Raw genomic sequence first — 21,339 nt, 5'->3', positions numbered from 1 at the left:
TTGAATTTGAATTTGAATTTGAATTGAATTAATTATGTTATATACTAAATGCTATGCTAATACTATGCTATGCTATAATATATAAGTATTCACACTTCAGTGACGTTTGCAGGTCAAAGGTGAGTTCACCGGTAAGCTGAAGGAGAACGTGAAGAAGGAGGCCTTCAAGCCCGGCGTGGTCTATGAGCTGAACGACGAAGACGAGATGCTGTACGGAGGCGACCAGACACCTGCATCCATGGCCAGCGTGAGTGTCACTTATCTTCTATTATATGTTTGACAGAGAGGCTGGTTCCGTGGTGTTTTTAAAATGACGACGTCAGCGTTGCAACGCGATTCTCTTCATCATTATCACTGCCTTCCATAGTGACAGTAATTAAGACTCACTTTTCCAATGAAATGAATTGAAATGCGTTTATTTCAGGCAACTTAAGCCCATAAAATGTCACATACAATTACATAACATCTAAATCAAAATACAATAAAATTAAAATTACAATTTATCAGAATGACTAAAAACAAAAACAAGCAAAAATGAAACCAAATGAAATGAAACCGAATCAAAATTATTAAAATTGTCAACTACTAATATAAAATTAAAATGAATACAAGAACTAATACAATAAATAATGAAATAATGTTAACTGAGTAACCGCCACCATACCAGCCGCTGTGTTAGTTTAATGAGAGATAGATGCTTATTACAACAGTGTCTTATATAGGGGCAGTCCAGTCTGATTGCAATCAATCCAATGAATTCCATTTGTTACATTTCAAGTGTACAACAATAGCAACAAAGAGCTCCGCTCCGTTCGGATGCTCGAGTCGGAATGTGTTGTGCGTTTTTTTCCTACCTATGCTGATAGCCTTAAATATATGTATATATATTTTAATTGCCTTTGTAAATGGTGGTAGGTATAGTTGCCAACCTTGGACTGGATATTTCCTACCACGCTTTACAATTTTTTTTACTAGTACAGATGTTAACTAGTACAATTGATTTAACATCATATCTCAACGGAAACCATGGTCTGTGGTGGTACGCCATGAGCACGGTACTAAAAACTAGCCTTAGCGAGCTTTTCCTTCCGTTGAAACAGATAATGCTGGCGGAGCAAAGCAAGAATCCAGGGGTTCCGCGTCGGATGTCGCGCTGGTGGAAGAAGTACCTGCAGGAGGTGAAGCCCACGTACTGGCTGTTCTGCGTTCGCGACAACGGCAACCTGGAGATATACTCGTTGCCGGAAATGAGGTTGAGTTTCCTGGTGAGAGACTCGTGCGCTGGAAACAGGGTCAGTATACGGATACACTAATTCAAGATCCTTCCTCGGTGTCATCATATGACATGTCCTTCTTTGAACGAGGCTTGTGGAGAGTATTAAGCGGTAGGCAGCGGCTTGGCTCCGCCCCTGGCATTGCTGAAGTCCATGGGTGACGGTAACCACTCACCATCAGGTAGGCCGTATGCTCGTCTGCCTGCAAGGGCAATAAAAAAATCCTTACGCTTGGGGGTGGGGGGTCATATTCGGAAACCAGTTTCACTTCACTCGACATTCTTTTTATTGAAGTGAAACTTCTAATGCGACTTCCAACAAGGTAGCGTTATGCGTCTAACTCTACCATCGAATAGAAAGAGACAGAGCGAGAGTGAGCGTGACACTCGAACGCCTGTGCGTTGTATACCTGTTATAGGACAGCGCGAACGTTAAAATATATATATCACGGCAGAAATAAGCAGGGTGGAATAAGCATCGATAGAGAAGTTTCACTTCATTCACGTGTACCAAGTTGCACGCGCACCGTTTTTTATTGAGCAGCGGACTCTGCTTACAAAATTGTTGCATTACGCCGGTGGGGTACCGGGGGACGGAAGGGGGGCAGGCTGTAATTGCCCCCACATAATCACATATTTGCTAACAAGATTACTTCCAAGTAGTTTTGTATGTAAGTTAAGGAGTGAACCCGCGTTGACGCTGGTATTCGTTGAGACATTTTTCTCCAGAATCGATATGTGGTCCGCAAGCTTATCAACATTCGTCCTGGTATTACAATTGATATAATTTGATAACACGTTCGGAGGTACCACGAAGGTTGTGTGATCTGTATTTCTGACATAGTCGTTGTCTATGCCTATGCAGATTTTAACTGTCTTGGCCGTGAAGCGATACTGAAGTTATCAGGTGTTCCTTCTGATTCCTCACGCAGCAACTCCTTTGACAGATATTGGCGGACAGCCTGGAGTCCGTCCCGATGTCAGACAGCATGGAGGACGAGGACATCAGCGCGCCGTCACACAACGCTGATGCTGAGAAGCTCAAGGAACTGTGCGTCGTCGGTCTGGGGCACAAGGGTTCCAGGGTGATACTGATGCTGAGGATGCAAAATGAATTGATGATTTATCAGGTGATCTTTATTTTGTGGGTCCGCGCGGGTAGGTTCCACTGTCTATTTCTGCCGTGAAGCAGTAATGCGGTTTCAAGGGTGGGGCAGCCGTTGTAACTATACTTGAGACTATAGAACTTATATCTCAAGATGGGTGGCGCATTTACGTTGTAGATGTCCATAGGCTCCACTTATCACCAGGTGGGCTGTGAGCTCGTCCACCCATCTAAGCAATAAAAAAAAATCCAATGGAGTGAATTCAATTATAGTTCAATTAAAAACTCTGAACAGTTCATACGAAATAAAACGGATTTTAATTACAAAGATAAATGTTGCGTATTACAAATAGCTTTTCACTTCTCGATACACATATGACTAGCGGCTCGCTCCGGCTCCGCTCGGGTCTTTACCAAAAATTTTAACAATATTTGACGTTGTTTTATTTTTTTAAATAAAAGAAAACTTATTGCGGGATAACTATAATAGTTAGACATATGCTGTTGCCACACTTTTTGTAACTAATAATGTGTTCTATAAAGTCGTAGCACAGTATTTTATTCTCTCATCAATAGTTTTCGCAGGGCACGCGTTGTTAAGAATATTTTAGGTAATTTTTTTTCACCTTGGGTTACATTATCGGAGTTTTAGTAAGGATCCCTATTTTTTTCCAAAAAAAGTTTATAGCCTATGTCACTCGGAAATAGTGTAGCTTCCGAACAGTGCAGGAAATTTTTAAATCGGTTCAGTAATTTCGGAGCCTAGTCAATACAAACAAACAAACAAATCTTTCCTCTTTGTAATATTAGTATAGATTAGTATAGATTTTAATATTAGTATAGATAACCGACTAATCGTATTTTCATAATCACGCTAAAAGGATCCTTGAGGCTAGCTGAGCGCCGACTAACTCCTCGTAATTCCAGCACAGCTTGACGTTTGCTATAACGAATGCGATGCGAAATCAGCGCTGTCCGATTTATCGACTCAAAACAGCATTAGTTGAGCCAATTCCTATAGCCTTTTTCTTTTTCTTTTCTTTTATTTGTATTTTATTTTATTTAATGTGAAAGGCAATAAATGATTTTACCATCCCGCCCTCGCTTCGCATCGGAAACATTAAATTTTATTATTGATAGCTGAGTCCCGCGATGCTACCTACCCGCGTTTATTGTCGTACCGCGGATGACGCCGCGGGGCGAAGCTAGTCCAAAAAAAAGTAGCCTAAGTTACTCCTTATATCATCAGCTACCTGTCAGTGAAAGTCTCGTCAAAATTGGTCCAGCCGTTCGAGAGATTAGTCGGAACAAACAGACAGACAGACAAAAATTGTAAAAAATGTTATTTTGGTGTATGTACCGTACATATATATATATATATATATATATATATATATATTCATATGCATCTAGTAAAAAGCGGTTATTTCAATATTACAAACAGACACTCCAGTTTTATTTATATGTATAGATTATTTATTATCGTATCCCCCAGGCGTACAAATACCCCCGGGGGAATCTCAAGCTGCGGTTCTGCCGGGTGACTGTCTCGTTCCCGTTTGGGTACGAGAGCGTGCCCAGCACCGCACAGAGCGCCGACACCTACGAGACGGCCGGCGTGCGGGACGGGGTGCGGCAGCTGCGGTACTTTGGTGAGCAAGGGGGGGGGGGACCGCGGGGGGCAGCCGCTCATATCATCCGCACTGATAATTTGAATATGGAATAATCGATATTTGCTCGGGTTTTTAACTTTTTTGGTGTTGTTTAGAAATGGTGACTAAATGGGCTGCATCTACTCATGTATAAAAATATATACTATAAGTATGTTTGTATGTATAATTTAATAAGAAATTCATTGGTTAATGAATAAATGAAGCCGTCATCACAAAAGGGGCCTAAGCTTGCCACAGTTCGCTCGTAGGCAAAAACAATACGTGCAAATGATGTTTACAAAGCCATCTGTTATCTATGGGTGAAAGGGGCCGGTTTGGCATCTAAATTTGTTACGTTTTAAATATATTATATTGTGATAAATAAACACGAATATGAAAAAGTCAGGGTTAGGCCACTTTTGCGGTGACGGCCTCAAATAATGTTATGTTAATAATTCATATTCTTGCATGCAGCACCCCTCACTATCACTGAAGATTTATCTACGCGTATTTAGGTACACTTAAATAGCATATATAAGACGGACGTGTTGTTAAGATATCTGATGGCTTTGGGTAAGTCATCCTCCTCGTCGAATTCATCTATTCTAACCCATAGACACAGCCCACTGAGTTTCCGGGCATAGCCGGAATAGCTCCTATGGCTATCAGTGATTGGGTAGAAGAAAAAAAAAACATCTAAAAATATATTTGTCGCATTTTTCTCCAAACCGTCATCTTGTAAGTACTGCGTTTGCTGGAGGCTACTATTAATTTATAGATAACTAGCTCCATCCGCGTGGTCAAGGAATTATGTCAGTGTAAAAAATAAAATGTTTTTTCGATACAAATGGAAGCGTATGTTACATTTCTGACCTCATACTATCAATTTAAAAACAATATGTCTGTTGCATCGTTTCGATTTGAAACAACTAGCAGTAGCTTTATTTTTTCACAGATACTAAACAGTTAATAAACCACCGCTATTACGTATTTAAACGTGAAGAAACACTAAACAGATAAAATAAAACAAATCACAACAACTCCTCTTCACTTCATTCCTCGCGTTCCCGCAAAAAGTATCGTTTTTTTAAGGGATTTTATGACCTGGTAACTAAGACCTTTAGGTCAATTCTTATTTTAATTTATATTCTTATTTTTATGAAAAATGATAATATGGAGTGAAATGATAAATAATAAACCACCGTTATTACACATTTAAACCTGAAGAAACACTAAATAGACAAAATAAAACAAATCACAGAACTTTACTTCTCGCGTTCCCGCCAAAAAGTTTCTCGCATTTAGTTATATAGTTAGCACAGTAACGCATATGGTTAACATAGATAATATACTTAATATTCAAGACTAATTTCAAGCAAAAAAGCCACTTGAGATGCTTCGTATTTAGTTAGACAGTTAGCACAGATAACGCACATGATTAGCATAGATAATATTTAAGAGTAATTTCCCGCCAAAGAGTCGACTCGAAACGAACGCATGAGTGTGTCCGGTCCGCAGGCAACGTGGGCGGGTACAGCGGCGTGTTCGTCTGCGGCGCGACCCCCTACATGATGTTCTTGTCTGCGCGCGGCGAGCTGCGCCTGCACCCGCTGCACGCCGACCGACCGCCCGTGCACACGTTCGCGCCCTTCAACAACACCAATTGTCCGCAGGGCTTCCTGTACTTTAACGCCGAGGTCAGTTCAGGGACTCGCGCAACAATGATAGCCAAGCACTAAGGTGCGCGTGAATGAAGTGAAACTTCTCGTTCGATGTGTACTATTTTGGTTTTTTTTTTCATTTTTCATCCTTAAATCAGATTGCTCTTGGGAACGCTGTGTATAAGAGTTGCGGCAACTTCAACATTTATATTATATATTTACTTAATACTTCATTAAAATATTGGCCGCTACTCGTTGCTGACACTCGCGCTGGCCTGTAACAGGTATACTGAGCGCGTGCGCTCGAGTGCCACGCGTTCACTCTCGCTCTGTCTCTTTCTGTTTCATGGTAGCGTTAAACGTTTAACGCAACCTTTGTTGGAAGTCTTATTAGAAGTGTCACTTCAAAAAATATATCATAAATTGTCACTGGCAAGGACTAAGTTAAGTGGTTACCGGAGCCCTTAGACATCTACAACGTAAATACCGCCATCCACCTTGAAACATGAGTTCTAAGTCTCAGTTTTGCAGTACAACAGCTGCCATACCCCTCAAATCGAAACGCATTACTGCTTCACGGTAGAAATAGGTAGTGGTACCTACCCGTGCGGACTCACAATCGTCCTACCTACTATGCGTCTAAAGAAGTTTCACTTCAAAAACAATTAAAGTTAACGGGGCAATCCTGTAACATCTTTACACATTCTTTGTATAAAATATACATCAATCAAAGGACGCAATGTATACAGCTTCTTACTCATCCATGTAATAAATAAAAATCTGAGTGTTTATGTTTTACTGGTGGTAGGGCGTCTGGTGAGTTCGCATGGGTAGGTACCCCCACCCTTTCTGCCGTGAAGCAGTAATGCGTTTAAATTTGAAGGGTGGGGCAGCCCTTGTAACTGCACTAAAACCTTAGAACTTATTCTCAAGGTGGGTGGCGCACTTACGTCGTAGATGTCTATGGGCTCCAGTAACCGCTTAACACCAGGTGGGCTGTGAGCTCGTCCACCCATTAAAGCAATAAAAAAAAATCACTAAACAATTTAGTTGTGTTATATGAACTCTCCTCCAACGCCCCTGCCCCTCTCCCGCCTCGCAGTCGTCGCTCCGCATCTGCGCGCTGCCGTCGCACCTGTCGTACGACGCGGCGTGGGCGGTGCGCAAGGTGCCCATCCGCATGACGCCGCACTACGTCACGTTCCACCTGGAGTCCAGGACCTACTGCCTCGTGGCCTCCACCTCGCAGCCCACCACGGTCTACTACAAGTTCAACGGCGAGGACAAGGAGAAGTCTGCCGAGAACAAAGGGGACAGGTATGCGGTGCTTCAGATCGGGCAGCCTTTCTTATCTCCTACCTGTGCTGCTTCGCCCTAACGTGTAGGTGAGCTCACGGGGCTCAAACCGGAGTGTTTGTTGCTAATGTGGCGGGTAGCCATCATACAACGCAAGATATTCGACAGATGCCTGAATCTCGCTCACGACATTTTCAAGATAAGTTTGCATATATACAAATTTCAAACAACAACATCCGGACCGTCGGTCTATCGAGCAATATTACCCGCTCGGTGGAAGATCTTCCCTTTGTCGTTTAAGCCTCTCACACTGGAGTTTGGGGATGTTGGGGATCCCAAATGTCTTAAGTATATGTAAAATTTTGTCATTAGTAAATAATTGTAAATCGACTTTTATAGTATGAGGTAGCGCCCTCTGTGAATTGATATTTTAACTTCACGTATAATCCTAAATTAAAATTCACTACAAGTGGTTTCATACACACGTTAGTTAAAAAAATCTCATAGATGGCACTGTATTAAAAAAAAACACTACGGACTTATTTTTTCGTTTCATCAACGATTCTAAAGAAGTTTCACTTCGAAGTACAAAATAAATAAATAAATATTTACTAACAATCACGCCACGTTAACTGGTCCCGTGATAAGTTCGTAAAGAACTTGTGTTACAGGTACCGGATAACGGATATAAATGTAAGATTTTTATTATACACATATTTAATATACATCCATAACCCTGGAAAAGACATTTATATTTATCATACAAATATCTTCCCTTGGCGGGATTCGAACCCGCGACCCCCTTGTGTAGTGACCATGTCACTTACCACTACACCAGACGGCCGTTTGAAAATGAACACGTTTCCTGTCGACACGCTCCAAGCGAAGAGCTCGTCTCATCAATGTTACGATTCCAGGTTCCCGTACCCGATGCTGGATCGCTTCTCGGTGATGCTGTTCTCCCCCGTCTCCTGGGAGATCATACCGAACACCAAGATCGAGCTGGACGAGTGGGAGCACGTGACGTGTCTCAAGAACGTGTCGCTGTCGTACGAAGGAACCAGGTAAACGTTTTGCTGCACAACAGTAAGGCTAGAGTGTAAGTAGGCAGCGGCTTGGCTCTGCCCCTGGCATTGCTGAAGTCCATGGGCGACGGTAACCACTCACCATCAGATGGGCCGTATGCTCGTCTGCCTACAAGGGCAATAAAAAATTCGCTTGTCTGAAAAGTCGGTTTACTGACGATAGTTGAACGTGACAACGTCATAAGACAATACTGATGGAATGGTTTCATTTTTCAAAAGAACAGATGTCGAACGCTGCCGAACGCGGAGGCCGATTGTGCGTCTTTGTCGTTCGTTGCGCGCTCTCGCTTGCACTTCAAGCCTTAAATGGAACGTCTCAGAGCGAGGTAACGCCGCATGAGTCATGTTTTTCGTGCGTGCAGCCGGTTCCATCGAATTATAAGACGTTGTCACGTCAAAAAAAAGTGCTCATCTATATATTAATACGTGAAGCAAAAACTTTGTACCCCTTTTCACGAAAATTGCGCGACGGACAAGTATGAAATCTTTATTCATTGAAATTCAATTTGACATCTGATCTGATTCAATTTCAATTTCATTGAACATTGTTTTTTTTTTAAATTATGCATATAATATACATGAGGTCAATAAAAAAAAAAGCATTAGACACACTACCATGTACTTGACACAGACACGCATAAATACTCTTTTGTTTATTGCTTAAGTCTGTGGTCAAATTGAGAATAGATTAATATTGTTTGTCTATAGTGTAGTCTTAGCGAAATTTGTGATTATAAAAGTATAATAGTCTTTGACAATAGAACCATTAGAAGAAGACAATAGAATAATTTCGACTACTGGGGGACCCTTTAATATATAAATTATATAATATAAAAATGATTTCTGCTGTTCGTTAGTCTCGCTAAAGCTCGAGAACGGCTGGACCGATTTGGCTAATTTTGAGTCTTGAATTATTTGTGAAAGTCCAGAGAAGGTTTAAAAGGTAGATAAATTTTACGTTTATTTTATACAAAAGTTTCTTTTACTTATCGATGGAGGCACTACGAAGTCTGCCGGGTTAGCTTGTATAAAATTAATAAGTAAAAAAAGAATTCGATTTATAAAGTTTATATAGAACTCTTATCACAAAGCGACACAACGATCGTAGTGTACATCTTTGTTTTTCTCTTGTTCTAGATCCGGTCTCCGCGGTTACATAGCGATAGGAACTAATTATAATTACAGCGAGGATATCACTTCTAGGGGGCGGGTGAGTTTTTATATCCACAATCCACTCGTCATTGCAATAATTGTTACGTTATAATACTCATTGTAAAAATGATTATCTAAAAAAAAAACTAATATTAAAAAAAAAAAAATAATATTAAAAAAAAAAGGACATGCCCGCTGAGTTTCTTACCAGTCCTTCTCAAGACGGAGGTTAGTTTTTGTGAATTGGCGGTAGTTCTTTTTGACGTTCAACAAGTATGTACTTTCATTTATGTTTAATAAATTTTATTTTTGATTTTCATTTTTTTTGATCCAGTGGTGACTTTTTGGCGGGAACGCGAGGAGTGAAGTTGTGTTATTTGTTTTATTTTGTCTGTTTGGTGTTTCTTCAGGTTTAAATGTGTAATAATGGTGGTTTATTAACTGTTTAATATCTGTGAGAGTGCACAGATGTGGGAAAATGAAACGAAGCTGCTGGACGTAACTTCTCGGGATCCTCCAAAAAGTCCACTGAAAAAATCTCAGTAAATGACCACCATTTTACTGAGATTGTATTTCATCCCATATCATCTTATTTCATTTCTGTTAATTTCATCCCAGTTGATTAATGTCTCAAGTTAATCATCTTCATTTCATTTCATCATTTTTCATAAAAATAACAAAAGCTCTTAGTTACCAGGTCATAAAATCCCTTAACAAAAAAAACATCCAGTGGTGGTATGCAAATAGAAACTACCTGGGTTGCCAACAACTATATACCAAGTCTCGTCACAATCAAGTTATTGTTTTGGAAGCTAAGGGGGCCATATTTTTTTTATCGCTTATATGGATAGACGAGCTCACGGCTCTACCTACTGCTAAGTGGTTATCGGAGTCCATAAACATCTACAACGTAAATGCCGCCACCCACCTTGAGTGGTAAGGTCTTAGTATAGTTACCACGGCTGCCCCACCCTTCAAACCGAAACGCATTACTGCTTCACGGTAGAAATAGGCAGGGTGGTGGTACCTACCCGTGCGGACTCACAAGAGGTCCTACCACCAGTAATTCTCAAAGTGGGTAGTAGACAAAATAAGTTTGAGAACTCCTGCACTAGACGGACAGCCTGCTCTATAATCCCGCGACCGCTAAAACCCCTTTAATTCCGCAGATAATAATCTACGACATAATCGACGTGGTCCCGGAGCCCGGGCAGCCGCTGACCAAGAACCGGTTCAAGGAGATCTACTCCAAGGAGCAGAAGGGTCCGGTGACCGCGCTCACGCAGGTGCTCGGCTACCTCATATCCGCCGTCGGACAGAAGGTACCGTCCAGGACTTACACCTCGATTTAGAGGCACTCATAGTCCTGTATGTTTTATCTATACTAATATTATAAAGAGGAAAGATTTGTTTGTTTGTTTGTATTGAATAGGCTAGGCTAGGCTAGGCACTGTTTGGAAGCTGACATAGGCTGTAATCTTTTTTGAAAAAAATTAGGGATCCTTACTAAAACTCCAATTATGTAACCCAAGGTGTAAAAAAATTACCTAAAAAATTCTTCACATCTCGGGTCCTGCGAAAACTATTGATGATAGAATAAAATCATTTACTATAACTTTGTAGAACACATTATTATTTACAAAAAGTATCGCGACAGCATATATCTAACTATGATACTCATGCCGCAATGAGTTCTTTTATTTAAAAAAATAAATAATGTCAAATTTCGTTGAAATTTTTGTTAAAGACCCGAGCGGAGTCGGAGTAGGCCGCTAGTATTTAGTAACTATGGAATGAGTCATGGAATGAGCTCCCCTCCACGGTGTTTCCCGAGCGCTATGACATGTCCTTCTTCAAACGAGGCTTGTGGAGAGTATTAATCAGTAGGCAGCGGCTTGGCTCTGCCCCCGGCATTGCTGAAGTCCATGGGCGACGGTAACCACTCACCATCAGGTGGGCCATATGCTCGTCTGCCTACAAGGGCAATAAAAAAATCGTTGAAATTTTTGTTAAAGACCCGAGCGGAGCCGGAGCGGGCTGCTAGTATATACATATATATATATAATACTAATGCTAGTTATTGATTGAACAGATATACATATGGCAGCTGAAGGACAACGACCTAGTGGGCGTCGCGTTCATCGACACCCAGATATACGTGCACCGCATGCTGGCCGTCAAGAACCTCATCCTGGTGGCCGACGTCTACAAGTCCATCTCGCTGCTGCGCTACCAGCCCGCGCACAGGACGCTCTCGCTGGTCTCCAGGGACTTCAGGACCGCGCAGGTAAAGAGAAAGAAAGAAAGAAAGAAAGAAAGAAAGAAAGAAAGAAAGAAAGAAAGAAAGAAAGAAAGAAAGAAAGAAAGAAAGAAAGAAAGAAAGAAAGAAAGAAAGAAAGAAAGAAAGAAAGAAAGAAAGAAAGAAAGAAAGAAAGAAAGAAAGAAAGAAAGAAAGAAAGAAAGAAAGAAAGAAAGAAAGAAAGAAAGAAAGAAAGAAAGAAAGAAAGAAAGAAAGAAAGAAAGAAAGAAAGAAAGAAAGAAAGAAAGAAAGAAAGAAAGAAAGAAAGAAAGAAAGAAAGAAAGAAAGAAAGAAAGAAAGAAAGAAAGAAAGAAAGAAAGAAAGAAAGAAAGAAAGCAAGAAAGAAAGAAATCGTTTTATTCGCTAAGCATAGTAAAAATGAGTTATGAAATAAGTTAATTTTTAATTTTCTAATGAAATACTTACTCAACAAATGTTCACGATTGACTTCCACGGTGAAGGAATAACATCGTGTAATAAAAATCAAACCCGCAAAATTATAATTTGCGTAATCACTGGTGGTAGGACCTCTTGGGAGTCCACACGGGTAGGTACCACCACCCCGCCTATTTCTGCCGTTGTAACTATACTGAGACCTTAGAACTTATATCTCTAAGTGGGTGGCGCATTTACGTTGTAGATGTCTATCGGCTCCAGTAACCACTTAACATCAGGAGGGCTGTGAGCTCGTCCACCCATTTGAGCAATAAAAAAAAAGTTAAAAGCAGCGTTCTATGCTTTGTCATTAATTGACATGCGAATTTTAGTGCAGTGCAAGATATTAAAATATTATATAATTTACCATTCATTCATACATAATTGAACTAATAATTAAAAATCCATTTATTTTCAATGTAGTCCCTAAGAAAATCATTTATGTGACAATAATCTTCACTAATAAGACTATCTTTTAGTTTTTTCTTAAAATGTAAATCGTTATGGATGAATGAATGGTAAATTATAGAATATTATAATATCTCGCACTGCACTAAAATTCGCATGTCAAATAATGACAAAGCATACGCGCTGCTTTTAGCTTATTTAATAACTCATTTTCACTATGCTTACCGAATAAATGATTTCTTTCTTTCTTTCTTTCTTTCTTTCTTTCTTTCTTTCTTTCTTTCTTTCTTTCTTTCTAGGTCTCTTAATTTCTTTGGTAGTTTATTAAATATCCTAACGCTCATACCTAGTATACTATTAGTGTTTAATGTAGTTTTGGGATTTTGGAAAACATAGTTTATAGTCGCGTCGATTTCATGGAAATCTTCATGCATAGTGATACTTTGATCTGCTTCGATTTCCGTATGAGCTCACGGCTGGTCTGTTGACGTAGGTCATGGACATTATATCCTCGGACCCAAGGTCAGCTCCCAACATCTACGTACCGTCCATTTTCACTTACCACGTGTGTCCCCTAGACGCGGATATGTTACTGACATAGACATTACCATGTGAATACCGATACACACATCGATGAGCTCTAAGTCTCAATTGTACAATAGGACGGCCGCCCCACCCTTTGAACCGGATAATTGCTCCAACAAGCGTGGTGGTACACCCCCCTCCCCCCAACAGCGTCACCACTAAATATATTTCGTTACAGATATACGATATGGAGTTCATGGTGGATAATACGAATCTCGGTTTCCTGGTCAGCGAAGCCGAGGGGAACTTCGCGCTGTTCATGTACCAGCCGCAGGCCAGGGAGAGCTACGGAGGTAAGGATCCACTAGGGTCGCGGGTTCGATGCCCGCTTGCAGAGCTAACGCTGTGGTCGCAGCGAATTGTGTGAATTCGGTCACCGTTCTCGTCGAACCCGTCGCTTGCGACGAAGGGCTCGACGAGTAAATTAACCCTCAGACACAGCCCACTGAATTTCTCGGTGGATCTTCTCAGTGGGTCGTGTTTCCGATCCGGTGATAGATTCTGCGAAGCACCTACCCTACCCTACCCTACCCTACCTACACCTATTAGTTAAGATTACGCTGAAATACCTCTCAAGGCTCTCAGCTTAGGTAAGAAAAAAAAAGAACTACATTCGGACCGTCGGTCTACCGAGCAAATATCACCCGCTCGGTGGAAGATTTTTCCTTTCGTCGTTTAAGCCTTTATAAATTCGGGGAATCACATCGTCTTTTCGCATTAAAAGTGTACAATTTCCAAAAATATTCAAAATTGAGTTAATATTCGGAATCATTTAGTATCACCAGCATTATCTCATCTCATAAATACTGTCGAAAGAGCGTAGTTTAGTTTTAGTTTTTTGTTTTAGTTTACCTATATTTTGACTACTATTAACAAAATTAATACGTAATTTTATGTTAATTTAAAAGACAGATAATGTACCTGGTAAAAAATAAAATATAAATGCAAAGATGATTAATATTAAACATATCACATGTTACTTAAACCTTTAAAACACTCGTATGTAAAAGTAGTAAGTTTTGAGATAATACAGTATTAATGCGAGCGAGAAGACGGGTCATGTGAGTCACCTGCGCACTGTTCCAGGCCAGCGGCTGATACGCAAGAGCGACTACCACCTGGGCCAGCAGGTGCACGCCATGTTCCGCATCAACGTGCGCTCGCTGCCAGACTCCGACAACTCGCACAAGCGACACGTCAGCATGTTCAGTGAGTGTATTGGTCTGGACATGCCAGCTGTTCCTGTTATATTAAAGTACTAGCTTTTGCTCGCAACTTTGTCCGCGTGGAATAGTTCACAATTTTTGATGTGAATCATCTATAGCCGCACGTAAAACCGATTTCTGGCGTGGCGACACATCCCGTGGCGACGCGTCGCCATGCGCAATCGACTGTGCGATTCTCTCCCACTCGATCCGGCGTTAAGCCATCTCTCTCGCTACATTGAGCTCGGATACCTATAGTGTATACTCCGTAGTGTATACAGTGTTGTTTACTACAGTACACATAACCTGTGTTTTACTTGAGAACAAATAATTTTTTTGTAATATTTTATTTTATCATTATGACATATTTAGTTCCTATCACAATCTGTTCTTTTCTGCATATTACTTTTACAAAATAATGTCGATGTTTCACATCTGCCAGGCGTCCCGTGACGGCTCACATTTTTTTTTTATTGCTCTACCAGACTTACGAGCGTATGGCCCACCTGATGGTGAGTGGTTACCGTCGCCCATGGACTTCAGCAATGCCAGGGCAGAGCCAAGTCGCTGCCTACCGTTAAGGACTCTATAAGTCTCGTTTGAAGAAGGACATGTCATAGCGCTCGGGAAACACCGTGGAGGGGAGCTCATTCCATAGCCGGATGGTACGTGGCAAAAAATTTCTCTGGAAACGCACTGTGGATGACCGCAGTGGCTCCAGGTAGTATGGATGAACTCTACTCCGGTGGCGGGCGGTGCGATGGTAAAAACGTTTTAGAACAAATTTGGTTAGCATAAAAAACGTTATAGTGAGCCAACCTTAACAATGAGCTCGTCCACCCATCTAAGCAAAATTAATTTTGAAGTTTGTCACTCGTGCAGCGACCCTGGACGGCGCCATAGGCTACGTGCTGCCGGTCACGGAGAAGATGTACCGGCGCCTACTGATGTTGCAGAACGTCATGAACAACTACTACTGCCACATAGCCGGCCTCAACCCGAGGGCCTTTCGGTATGTCTTCCGGCGCCGGACCGCGACCTGATGAGGTCCGATGACCTGTGTGTCGATGTGGTTACGAACAGGTGGCTGATGTGAGGTGGCAAACAGGGTTCCACAGACATATGTTTTTTTGTTTTTTTTAGAGATTTTATGACCTGGTAACTAAGACCTTTAGGTCATGTCCTATTTTTATTTATATTCTTGTTTTTATGAAAAATGATATGGAGTGAAATAAAATGAATTTCACATTTAAACCTGAGGAGACAGTAAATAGACAAAATAAAACAAATCACACAACTTCACTACTCGCGTTGCCGCCAAAAAGTCCTTACTTAATCTCTGGTAGCTAATGCCCGTATCTTTAGACGTTTCGTAAAATAGTCCTCCACTCTTAACTCATCCGATGATGCTCGAGCATTCCCTCGAAACTTACTCGAGTTTGGTATTTTTAGTCGACCATTACAATATCCTCAACTGTCCTCGAGTGAGGTAATAATGATGAAAATTTGATCAAGCTAGCATCAAACCCATAGAGTTCTGTAGTCTATGGTCATTGTTTAATGTCAAAGTCAAGCTGCCGCTGTCTGTTTGACACTAGATGAACTTGTTTGATGTTTTGGTTGCTGAGTTAATCGTAAATATGTGTGCGTGCGGTAAATCCGAAAGTGTATTATGTAGGTAAATAAAATAAAGAGTTTCAAATGTCTAACTTCGAACTATTTACTTTATTAATAAATATTATCAAAATTAAATTATCAAAATATGCGGGAATCATGCACAGATCTAGGCCATTGCACAACAATATCATATATTTCCATTTGCGGTCCACATACTATTTGGACATTGATAGAAAACCAGCCTTGAGGAACGTTCAAGGTACGTCGCGACGTACCTTGACTTGACAGTTCGCTTACTTCACTCCGGTTAGGAAAATTTTCCAAGGACGTTTGAGTGGAGTTTATTTTTACGACTAATCATACCAAAACGCGCGTTGGAGGTTGAGTCGAGTCGAGTTAGGCTCGTGTAAACGACTAAAGATACGGGTGTAAGAGTCCGTTCAGAGTGCTCTGACGAGCGCCTTTCACTTTATCCCTACGGCCGACCGTCACGCGACATGCAACACACAGACGAAATTTTTTGAGACGATGTAATAAAAGAGATTAAGTAGGGGTAGGTAATGAAATTAACGCGTGGGTGTCCGTACAGCACGTACAAGGCGTCGCGGCGCGCGGCGGGGGGCGGGGCGGCGCGGGGCGTGCTGGACGGGGACCTGGTGGCGCTGTACGCCGCCATGCCGCGCGCCGACCAGCACGACGTGAGATGACCCCCCCCTTAACATTTAAACTGGTTTTCAGATTATTGTTAGGTATCGGTGGTTTACAGATTGACGCCACTCGTCGGATCTTCTCACTAGTAAAGTAATAACGAAACTTTAAATCTTAATTTGTACTTTAAATATTTTAATTTCTCTTTTAATTTTAGTCTTTTAATAGAATAACGGTAGGCAGCGGCTTGGCTCTGCCCCTGGCATTGCTGTAGTCCATGGGCGACGGTAACCACTCACCATCAGGTGGGCCGTAAGCTCGTCTGCCTGCAAGGGCAAAAAAAAAAATAGAATAGAAAATAATTTTTAATCCAATTCGCAGTGAAGCCAAAATAGCCCATAGAAGCTACCGGCAGATGGGTAGACATATATATATATATTTTTCTAATTATACCTAAGTATATGTACCTAAAACAAATGTTCACTCACACGAAAAATCGAGATTAATCATTTTATGTTATTTTTTAGTCGAAATCGTAACGGTGGGTACCGTCATTACCCCAACTCTATTTAAAATATGGTATTCTATAGTCAGTACGACTTGGACTTATGTTTCAAAATACGCGACAGCCATGTAGTGCTTAGAAAACCACTTAACACCTCACGAGCAATGATCTCAATTACACATCCAAATGAATACAGATGTCTCGAAGGCGCGACCAAAGCCAGATGATTTGATCGTACAAATAAAACTGAAAGTGTATTATTATTATTATTTTTGTTGTTTAGATGGGTGGACGAGCTCACAGCCCACCTGGTGTTAAGTGGTTACTGGAGCCCATAGACATCTACGACGCAAATGCGCCACCCACCTTGAGTTATAAGTTCTAAGGTCTCAGTATAGTTACAACGACTGCCCCACCCTTCAAACCGAAACGCATTACTGCTTCACGGCAGAAATAGGCAGGGTGGTGGTACCTACCCGCGCGGACTCACAAGAGGTCCTACCACCAGTAAAATTGTTATTTTATTCATTATTTATATATAGAGGCGTAACGACTTGATTTGTTTACAGATCGCAAAGAAAATCGGTACAAAAGTCGAGGAGATAATGTCGGACTTGTACGAGATAGACAGACTGACCGCGCATTTTTAGTTTCTTAATATATATGTATATGTTTTAATTTAGGCAGCGGCTTGGTTCTGTTCCTAACATTGCTGATGTCCATGGGCAACAGTAACCACTCACCATCGGTTGGGCCGTAAGCTCGTCTGCCTACAAGGACAATAAAAAAAAAAAAAAGGATGCTCATCTCTGTTCGTGTCGACCAATGAGTCATCTAGAAAGGCCTGATGTTTGGATCGAAAAATGTATATAGTTTGTAGTATTTTAAAACGAATGTGTTTGTTTGTTTGTTTGGCGTTCTGTGTGCTTGTGCGTCTTTTACGAGATCCAGTTGATAGTTGAAAGCACAATACGTCTTATTTCCAGTAATTGCGCAATAAAAGTACGTGTTTGATTTTATTACACACATTACTTTTTGAACGCTATTTTAGAGGCCTTTAGAGGATTTTTTGATTACATTTTTTTGTTTTAACAACCCTGCGATATTGCGAAGTGAAAGGGTCCAAATATAGTTTTAATATTTGCATAGTTAAAATTGGCTGTATGGGCTATATTCCTTTTGCCCTGTCAATTGGACAAAAGATAAGAGTTAACACATACAACCAGATTGTGCTAATTTAAATAAGAAATTGTGTTGCGTTTAAATTTTGTAAATAATTTGTTTAAGAATAAACCTGATTAAAATAAGTCTTGTTGTTTTATTATTTTGAATACGTTTTTATTAGCTTCATACGTACGTTAGTTTTTTTTTTATTGCTTAGATGGGTGGAAGAGCTCACAGTCCACCTGGTGTTAAGTGGTTACTGGAGCCCATAGACATCTACAACGTAAATGCGCCACCCACCTTGAGACATAAGTCCTAAGGTCTCAGGTATAGTTACAATGGCTGCCCCCACCCTTTAAACCGAAACGCATTACTGCTTCACGGCAGAAATAAGCAGGATGGTGGTACCTACCCGCGCGAACTCAAGAGGTCCTACCACCAGTAATAGTATCTATGTTAGTATGTAACGGAGTCTTTGAACATGATTTTGACCAAGGGGTTAACCTAAACAGGCTTACTCCTTATATCATCAGCTACCTATCAGTGAAAGTCTCGTCAAAATCGGTTCAGCCGTTCCAGAGATTAACCGGAACAAACAGACAGACAAAAATGTTATTTTGGTGTATGTATATGTATATTCATATGCATGTTGCAAAAGGCGGTTCTTTCAATATTACAAACAGACACTCTAATTTTATTTATATGTATATATGATAAAATATAGTACCATCGAAAATTAAACTCTTGTCTGGGGTGTAGTAACAAAAAAAAAGGTAATTTAAGAATGTCTATAATTCTAAATTACACAGAACAGATATACTTCCAATTTTACATATTTGAAAGAGAAATAAAAATAGTATATTCCGGACGAAGGATATAAAAACCAAAAGGTCGTAAAGCAATTTTCTAAATAAACCAAACAGATCCTTATAGATTAAGGTTAAATCAGAAATTCGCAATCACCAGAACAATGGACATTGTCTTCGATAATAATTACGCCTGGTTACGGTTTTTTTTTCATTGCTGCGGAAATATGTAATGTCTTTAATATCTTTGATCGTGAATGGAGCGATTTTGTCTACAACAAAGGCGATCGTTAAGTATCAAATGTTGCAGGCTCTGTTGATTTTAGATATATTCAAGGAACGCCTAGTTGTGAGTCGTCAGGGCAAAAGGTTTTGACACGCACATTTATTATATAATTCGTTATATAATAACCTAGACAAGATGGTGGCTACGATTAATATATTTTCTTACAGATTACAAACTTGGTACGTGTTAAGGTGATGATAAGCTTTAATTTTGATTGGCTTGATAATAAAAAGGAAAGATGTGTGATTCGCATGACACTGCCGTATATATTTTAAAACAAAAATATGACAGTGACTGCCTGTAACATTTAAAACGTAAAGAGTATTAATACTACTTCAACGCGTATTATGAAATTAAAAATAAGTTAGAGTTTACCATGTTTTATTGTTACTAATTTAAAAAATACTGACTTTTGAAAAACGCGTGCTTATTTATTGCTAAAAGCGCGAAAAACCTGTGTGAGATTTTCGTAAGATACTCAGAAATCAGTAATTTTAAATATACCCTTTTTATTTTATTTAAAAAAGCACAGTAGTCATGGCATCGACCATCGATCGAAGATAGATTTTGTTGAAATGTTGTCACCTGTGCACAGACTATGCTATTAATTTTTTACCGCCAAAAAAATTAATCAATTAGGCATTTTTCTATATTTCTCTGCTTCTATGTTAGACTGCTACAATACAAAATGTTCCGGTAAAAGTTGCAGTCTTATTAAAGTTACGTTATGTTATCTAATACAATCATTTCTGTATGCACCGTGATTGCTCTTAGTCAATTATGATGTAATCTGTACTGACGAAAATGTGTTAAGGTTATTTTTACATATACATTAAGTAAGGTTTAAATTCTGAATGAATTGGTACATTGTTTGTTTTTGTTAATGCTACAATCTGTTAACAATTTTTCAACAAATATAACTAGATTTAATAATATTTTCAGTTTCTTATTGCTCTCTGCGTGTAAAGAGTAAAGAGATGTAAAGAGCTAGCAATAATTTCTCGATAATTGTGTCAATTATTTATTTAGTATAAGAGTGCCTCAAGATAATGTTAGTTGTAAAAATCGAGTAATATACAGGGAAACAGTAGAACCTAGTCAGCACAAAGTGTTCTGCGACTATGAAAATTTTATCGAAATAAATGTACCTATTATAAATATTTTATTTTAAGAACTACCTATATCAAACACTCGTAGGTATATGTAAAAACACGATACCTTAAAAGTACCTTTGTATTATGTCCACGACACTGAAGTACAGGTCTATGGTCCACGAAGCGCGGAGACCGAAGAAAATATTAGATATACATATTTATTTAGTGATAATGAAATATTTTCATATTTTTTTTGTTAAATATGAAATAACATCTAAGGTCGACAAGCGAACTGCATAATGATGTATTTAGTAACAATTGGTTGGGTTCTTCAATAAAATACTGATGACATAATATTAGGCATTTATTGCACACCTTGCTTAGCTGGCGGTAGGCGAATGAATAACTTCGCAGGAGCGTCGCCCGACATCACACATACCTACATACACGTCATATTGCAATATGCAATAGCTTTACCAGAGGATTCTCCTACTGGCTGCTGTACAATTCGGACAGAAACTGGGGCTCTCCGATAGACACGACAGTAATCGTAGCTTGGTCTCTCCATAGCAGTAAGAACAGATTTTTTATTTTTATTGCTTAGGTGCATGGACGAGCTCACAGTCTGGTGTTAAGTGGTTACTGGAGCCCATAGACATCTACAACGTAAATGCGCCACCCACTTTGAGATATAAGTTCTAAGGTCTCAGTATAGTTACAACGGCTGCCCCAACCTTCAAACCGAAGCGCATTACAGCTTCACAGCAGAAATAGGCGGGGCGGTGGTACCTACCCGTGCGGACTCACAAGAGGTCCTAACACCAGTAAACACCACCAGATTGAGGAGCCATGTTAGAAAAAAATAATCCTTCGTTGGGGGAATTCATTCAGAAAAGTCATTCCCCTTAGTAACGCAAATAGGTATGATAAGTGCCAAACACAAAAGTAGGTAATTACTTTAACATTCTAAGTAATTAAATGATATTAAGTAATAATGCAGTGTGACGTTTCGTAATATGCACTTTAAAGGCGTAAATAAAGTGTAAAAAATAAATTAAAAACA

General features: G+C 39.9%; 1 protein-coding gene across 1 annotated transcript in view; it reads left to right on the top strand.

The window, feature by feature from the left end:
• LOC101745127 (cleavage and polyadenylation specificity factor subunit 1) overlaps positions 1–18,233 on the top strand; it is a 32,990-nt gene extending 14,757 nt beyond the window's left edge. Inside the window, exons 15-29 of the mRNA XM_038021176.2 lie at positions 113–247; positions 1,101–1,292; positions 2,221–2,403; positions 3,874–4,030; positions 5,549–5,727; positions 6,794–7,008; positions 7,905–8,051; positions 9,210–9,282; positions 10,394–10,546; positions 11,317–11,511; positions 13,130–13,244; positions 14,038–14,160; positions 15,039–15,168; positions 16,363–16,471; positions 17,496–18,233. Coding sequence (XP_037877104.1) covers positions 113–247; positions 1,101–1,292; positions 2,221–2,403; positions 3,874–4,030; positions 5,549–5,727; positions 6,794–7,008; positions 7,905–8,051; positions 9,210–9,282; positions 10,394–10,546; positions 11,317–11,511; positions 13,130–13,244; positions 14,038–14,160; positions 15,039–15,168; positions 16,363–16,471; positions 17,496–17,576 — 2,187 coding nt within the window. The 3' untranslated portion in view covers positions 17,577–18,233. The remainder of the gene's footprint in view (positions 1–112; positions 248–1,100; positions 1,293–2,220; positions 2,404–3,873; positions 4,031–5,548; positions 5,728–6,793; positions 7,009–7,904; positions 8,052–9,209; positions 9,283–10,393; positions 10,547–11,316; positions 11,512–13,129; positions 13,245–14,037; positions 14,161–15,038; positions 15,169–16,362; positions 16,472–17,495) is intronic.
• Positions 18,234–21,339: the final 3,106 nt, after the last annotated feature.

The sequence above is a fragment of the Bombyx mori genome, chromosome 28, assembly GCF_030269925.1.
Source record: "Bombyx mori chromosome 28, ASM3026992v2".
NCBI classification, from domain to species: Eukaryota; Metazoa; Arthropoda; class Insecta; order Lepidoptera; family Bombycidae; genus Bombyx; species Bombyx mori.
This window is presented reverse-complemented; position numbering and strand designations above follow the sequence as displayed.